We start from the raw sequence: 6354 nt of genomic DNA on the forward strand, positions 1-6354 counted from the left end.
GGAACGTTAAAAAAAAAAAAAAAAAAAGACAGTTGGGTTATTCTAAGAAACACACAGTGAAAGCACACCAACGGCCTCGGTGGGGCACTACTCCCATCCACCTGCGTGCTGGGCCACAGCCTGCGACGCCCACCCCCGAAACGCTCCACACTCCGCAGCCGCCAGAGACTCGGCCACCACGGCCCCGCTGCCCGGGCTCCGCGCCCAGGCCGCCGTGCCCCGCCGCAGCGAGCCCTGGGCTCGGACAAGGCCCCGTTTACAGGGAAAAGGGACGGCCTCGGGGGAACGCGGCAGCCACCGCCAGGCGGGAGGACCCTCCTCAGCGCAAGGGCCGCGGGGACGGGCTGCGGGGCTCCGAGCCGCCCCCCGCCGGGCACCAACCGCCGCTACCTCGCCTCGCGCGGGAACGCGCCAAACAGCCCCTCGCGGGCGGCGGAGGGAGCATTTGGGCAGGGGACGGCGGACGCTGATTGGCCGAACGGGAGGGAGCGGGCGGAGGCGGACAGGCCCGTGCGGGGACGGGCGCGGCCGGCAGGGGGCGCCGCCGCACAGCAGAAGGCAGGCGCGCGCCGCCAGCGCCGAGCCGCCGCAGGCGCGGGGGGGGGGGGGGCGGGGGGAGCGTCCGCAGCGTGCGATCGTGACGCAGGGTTTATTTATCGCTTGTTGATAAGCACGCGGGGGAGAGGTGAGGTTTGGACGGCCGAGGGGACACCGGCAGGGGCAGCCTAGGGGCCGGGAGAGGGGTGCCTTGCTTGACTGAGGGCGTGCGAGGCGGGAGGAGGGGGGGACGCAGGTACCTAAACATTTCCATCAAAACGGTTACGTAAAGTTACCGTGGGTGTTATGTAACCGCTTCGACGCTACGCAGTGTCGTCGTGAGCTAAGTAGAAAACAAATAAATCACGGAGCGTTGAGGTTACACGAAGGCAGAACCGGGACGGGTCCAGCGAACCACGTACTGCGGAGAGTGGGGCGAACCGCGCTGGGGGAAACTCCTTCATCACCTTCAGCAAGCTCATCATCCACCTGTCCGGTAGAGAGTGGGGAACCTTCGGGTGTGAACCTGTCTGTTCTGAGGGTGAGGAGATGAAGTTTTATTTCTGTGAAGTACAAGACCCAGATGCGAAGTTGTATTTTGTCCTTGTTTTTAAGTCAGAGGCAGGTAAGAAGAGAAACACACTCAAAAGACCACAGAAAACTTGTTTATAAAAGAGCCGCAGCTGCCCAAAGAACATAGGTGGGACTTTAGGTCATTAACACATGTTTAAGGGGCGCTGTGTAAGTCAGGGGTACAGCCAGCTGTAAGCCAATAAAAGCTGTTATGTTTTGGCTAATATTAAAGGCCAAAGACAGAAATGACATCGCAGCTACACAGCCCTCCCTAGATCCCTCCAAGTGCTTTCGGTCAGGCTGTTGGGCCAAGCAAAGGGAAAACTACATGGGTGAAAGTTAATAGCTATCATACACAAAGGTCAGTCAGCTTCAGCTAGCAACACTTCTAGTCTGTTACTGCTCTGCCCCAGTTTATCCCCTTTTAATCCGACTGGTGTCACGAAGTCAAGTTCTTACCATACTTTTCAAAGCAGCCCATAAAATACAAATAAGCTTAGAACTAAGGCTAGAAGTATTTGTCAGGCAGCTCATATTTATAGCTTATTACCAGAAACTGACCTTTAGCAAGATATAGGGTTTTTTTCTCAGCTCAGAGTTTTGAGATGTTTCCCAAGGAAGCAGGCTTGTCATGATCTGTGCATGTAAATGAAACAAGTTTCTCACCTCTCCCTTCTATCAAAGCTCTTGAGCCTGCTAACTAGAGGGACAGAATCCTTCTAAGGCTTTACCTTTAATGAAATTAAGACAAGTGGGCAGATGGGACCCTTGAATCCCTCGAGTATGAAAGCTTGAGTTTTGGCCACTGTTTTAGGTCTTACCCAATATAAATGGGACTTTGAGCTCCACACTTCTGCTTGTTTAATTAGAATTAAAGTTTTCTCCTGTGCTTGAAGTGGAAGTGGCAAACCTGTCTTAAATGGATGAAACTGTTCTCTCATTTAACTCGGAGCTTTAGGTCGTGTAGGTTTAAGAATTAATCTTAGTTCCTTTGAGGATTAGTTTGCAGAAAAAAAAAAAAAAACACACACCACCACCAAACTTGAGGCCTAAGTAGCAGCAACAAAAATGTCTGGTTTATTGCTTTACATATAAAGCTTACCTTTAGTATTACCTTTAATATGCAAATCTATGGAAATCTAAACCTAGAAAGACAACTAGAAAGTTTCACAGCTTAGTTTTGTGACTCTACCTGCAAGTCTAAGGAACTTGCTAAATTCAACATGTTCACCACAAATTATGAAGTTTTATAACCAACATTTTCAGGATCCATTGACTCTGAAATGCATGAGGAAAAACAAAAGTCAAGTAAGGTGTTAGTTCAGCCTTGCATAGCAAAAAGTAAGAATTCAAAACTTGGTAAATCAGTTTTAAGGCTGCTGCTTGTCTGGGTTTAGACTAAGATTTCAACTGAAGTTTAATTATTAAAAATATCTTCCATAAAGGATTTAAGTGCTGTATGTCCATACAGTCACCAACCTCCAAGGAAACTATGATGCCCAAGTTTTATTTTCCACGTTTACAACTGGCATGTTCTTCCTTAAATATCAGCACCACACAATCCTCCCACACAGCATTTTGATTAGAATCTGTTATGTTTCCTTATGAAAGTCATCATAGGGCTCCTCAATACGCTTGGCACACATATAAAAACAAACAATGATGAAAATTTGTAAATCAACTTTATTCAATGATGACTATCTTTTTAGGCGTCGGCAATAGTAACTTCAACTTCTACACCTGGTTCAATGCTGATGGAAGTGATCTGCTTCACAATCTCAGAAGGGCTGTGTAAGTCAATGAGCCGCTTATGGATACGCATTTGGAAACGATCCCAGGTCTTGGAACCTTCACCACAAGGCGTCTTCCTGGTAGTGATTCGCAGAGTCTGAAGCAAAATCATAAACATGGGGTACTTAGTTGATACATACAGGAGACTAATCTACAATCAAATCAATCCACCTAAAAATACTGTATGGTATCTATGTCATTGGAAAGTTATTTCTACTGATGTTACCACTCCTTCCCTATATTCAATTTAATTTTTAAAAAATTACAATTAAAATAAATTGAAGGACAAAAAAAGCCCCTTCCATATTCAACATGTTTTGCACTAAACAGTTGCCCCAAGTGTCAAAGCAACTTGCCAAGTCATTTTCTGTTCAGACTGTGTCACCCTTAATTTAGCAGTACTGCTTTTCATCTCAATTTTTTTTTAAACTATGCTTTAGGTGCACATTTGCAGGAAAACAAACAAACTTTTAACACAGGAAAAGAGTGTTAAGTACCTTGGTGGGCATGCGAACAGGTCCTTTCACCTTTAGGTTTTTTTCCTTAGCACCTCTGATCAAGTCAGCACAGACTGAAAAAAAAAGTACAAAATAGCTCAGGTTTGTGAGTATCTGTTTTGCTTGTTTTCCTAAGTGAAGGTTTCAAACGAGATGTTGGCTCAGAATAGCGTATGAAATGATCACTGCCATTCACTTTAAGGGTTATCCTCACAGCCAACCACATGCAAGTGTAAGTGTTACACCATGGTTAGCAAAATCATGTTACGATAGTAGGCAAAAGCCATTACTACAAGTTTAAGCTGTATTTAAGTTGTTATCAGCCTGGAGATCCTGCATCAAACAGTGATTCTACAACATTTACATTATATGATTAAAACACTAGCAAAGCCAGGTCCTTAACAAGATTAAATAATTTCTTAAAGATTGTTAAACATCTAAACTAAACTCTTCATAACAAGAGTGACAAAATATCATCCAAGAAATTGGTGCCTTTCCATTCTTATACGTTCAAATAGTGACATCAAAACCACCCCCCACCCTCCCCACCAAGAACTAATGGGAGGAAACTGCACTCTTACATTAGTCATTATGGCATGAAGTTTTCAGCATGATAAAAAACCCCAAGCACTAGCTTCCATTAGAAATTAAATTAGTATCTACCTGTCAGCATATGAAGCACTTCAGGTTGATTTTGTTAGCCAGGTCACAGGCAACAGGTAAATGCTAACATCTTTCAATATATTGTATTTTGCAATACATTATACCATATACATTATTCATTACTTAACAAGCTACCCCCATTTAAAAAAAAAACCAAACAATTATCACTCACCCTTCTCAAGTGATTTGACGTTGCGACTTGTCAAAGTAATTCTAATTCGATGAATTGCTACCTCTTGTTCCACAGGTGCTTTGCCGGTATCTTTAAACGCCTAAAATGTATAAGTTAAAAATATCAGACACTATAGTCAACACCGACTTCAGACTTCTAGAGCGTAAAGAACAATTTAGCTATGGGACTATTTTATTCTGTTGACTAGATGACATACCAAAGGATATGATGACTTGGAAGAAATGGTAGGAACTGAAGGGAAGAGCAAAGTCCTAACTGCTCTGAGGAAAAGCAATTTTTTAGTGTCTAACTGCCCCTCACGGCAGGAAACTGCAAGAACATCCCTCTCTGGTTTGCCTATACACAGCAGCCTGTCCAGTCACAAATGCTCCTCGTCCTCAAAAATAAACACATTTCAGAGTTCATGTATCTTACAACTTAACCCCACCAGGCATTAAGTAACAAAGATATTGACGAAACAGCAACAACTTAAATGGTGAGAACAAAAAGGGGCATCTGGCCAAAAGGCTGATTTGGCCACCCAGGAGACCGATTTTAGCAGCTTCCGCAGTTAGACACTTGCAAATCAGCAGGCGTTAATGTGATAAATTATGAAAAAAAAATTAAAATGAAAATACGGAGGAAGAAAGGCCTTTAAAAACCGTGCATGAAATATGGTGTTTCTCGCATTGATACTACCTGCCGTGTTAACTAAGGCACATTCCTCCAATAAAAACGCGTTTTAAGGGCAACCGCGCGGGGCCGAGCGCGCCTCCCCTCCGCCCGCGCTCCCCCGCGGGCCGCGGCGGCCGCGCCGCCACAGGAGCCGCCCCCGACGGGGAGCGCGGCGAGCAGGAAGCGCTACGGCCGCCGCGGCCTGCTCCGTGCCGGGCTCTCGCACCGCCCTCCCTGCGGGCCGGCTCCGGGGGCAGCCGGCGAAAAGCCCCGGCCTAAGGAGCCCCTCTCAGCGTTAGCGCCTGAGGGACGGGGCTCAGGGAAGCCGCCCCGGCGGCAGGGGGTCCACCCTGCACCCGCGCCCCCCACACGCGGCCCTGCCCCGGGGCCGAGGCGCAGGCGGCGGCCGCACCGCCGGGGCGCCCGCGGCGCTCCCGGCCCCGCTCCAACCCCTCGCTCACCATGGCCGCAGCGGGGCCTTCCTGACCGACTTATTCCCGGGCGAGGGGCGGCGCGGGGCCCAGCGAACAGCGGTGAGCCAGGAGGCGGCTGCGAGCGGCGCTGGGAGAGGAGGGCGCGGCGGCGGCGCGGCGCTTATATAGCGAGCGGCGCCGCCTCCATCCGGGCGCTGCGGGACCTTTCACCCGCCGAGCCGGGGCCCGGAAGCCGCGATGGTTTCGTCTCCTGCGCGGGGCGCGCTGAGCGGTACCGGCCCTGTAGGCGCAGGTTGTGCCGCTGACAGCGAGTAACCAGCGAAGAGGGAGCCGGGAGGCTCCCCCGGCCGCCCAGCTGGGCTGGGCGGTGAGGGGCAGGGGCGGCCGCCGCCGCGCCCCCGGCGGGACTGAGCTCCGGGCCGGTCCCCGCGGTTCGGGCCCGGCCGGGCTCTGCGGGCTCAGCGCCGGTTCCCGCGGGCCCCGTGCGCTCGGCTTTGCCTTCGCCGGTAGATTCCGGCTTCGTGCTGCGGGAAGCTGCGGGGCCGGTGCGCAAGCCGGTGTTCATCGCTTCCAGAGACAGCGAGCCCTTCTTTCCTCTTCAGTCACTACCGAGTGTGGAGGTGCAAGAATAAAAGCTTTAAGCAGAAGTGCTGGATTCATTCGTTCTTGAATACGAGAACTTAATTTTTCAAATTGAAGTCTATTTATTCAGATCGAGCATTGGATTGTTGGGGGGGAGGGCTGGTTGCGTTTTTGTTTTGGTTTTTTGGGTTGTTTTGTTTTGTGCGTTTTTTGGGGGTGGAGGGGGGGGTTTGCTTTGCTTTGTTTTGTTTTTAATGAGAACAGTCATCAATTTGCCCCTGTACACTGATAACTGTCAATGCCAAATCAAGCATTTTGCCGAGAGCATGCCCGTTTCTAGTTACATCACTACTTGACAGGTCTGTTGAACTGGAGAAACAGATGTTATGTGTTATGAAATTATGGTCTATAGTAAGGTCACTATGATTAT

The 6354-nt window shown here is 49.2% G+C and overlaps 1 protein-coding gene and 1 non-coding gene across 2 annotated transcripts; both read right to left on the reverse strand.

Annotated features, from left to right (window-relative positions):
* Positions 1-2773: 2773 nt before the first annotated feature.
* RPS20 (ribosomal protein S20) lies at positions 2774-5485 on the reverse strand. Its single transcript, XM_065628351.1, has 4 exons — positions 5370-5485; positions 4234-4333; positions 3399-3472; positions 2774-2998 (listed from the first exon to the last, which is right to left on the reverse strand). The coding sequence occupies exons 1-4, from the start codon at positions 5370-5372 to the stop codon at positions 2816-2818; spliced, it is 360 nt and encodes a 119-aa protein (XP_065484423.1). The 5' UTR covers positions 5373-5485; the 3' UTR covers positions 2774-2815.
* On the reverse strand, positions 3553-3617 carry LOC135986366 (small nucleolar RNA U54). Its single transcript, XR_010605887.1, has one exon. It is a non-coding gene; the product is annotated as a small nucleolar RNA U54 (small nucleolar RNA).
* Positions 5486-6354: the final 869 nt, after the last annotated feature.

This window comes from Caloenas nicobarica, chromosome 2, assembly GCF_036013445.1.
Source record: "Caloenas nicobarica isolate bCalNic1 chromosome 2, bCalNic1.hap1, whole genome shotgun sequence".
In the NCBI taxonomy this organism is placed as follows: Eukaryota; Metazoa; Chordata; class Aves; order Columbiformes; family Columbidae; genus Caloenas; species Caloenas nicobarica.

What these genes read in the sequence shown, in the direction of transcription:
- RPS20 (XM_065628351.1), bottom strand. An exon ending in CGTCAAATCACTTGAGAAGG is followed by an intron (nt 3,473 to 4,233) that starts GTGAGTGATAAT and finishes TTTTTTTTTCAG; the next exon opens with TCTGTGCTGACTTGATCAGA. An exon ending in CTGTTCGCATGCCCACCAAG is followed by an intron (nt 2,999 to 3,398) that starts GTACTTAACACT and finishes ATTTTGCTTCAG; the next exon opens with ACTCTGCGAATCACTACCAG.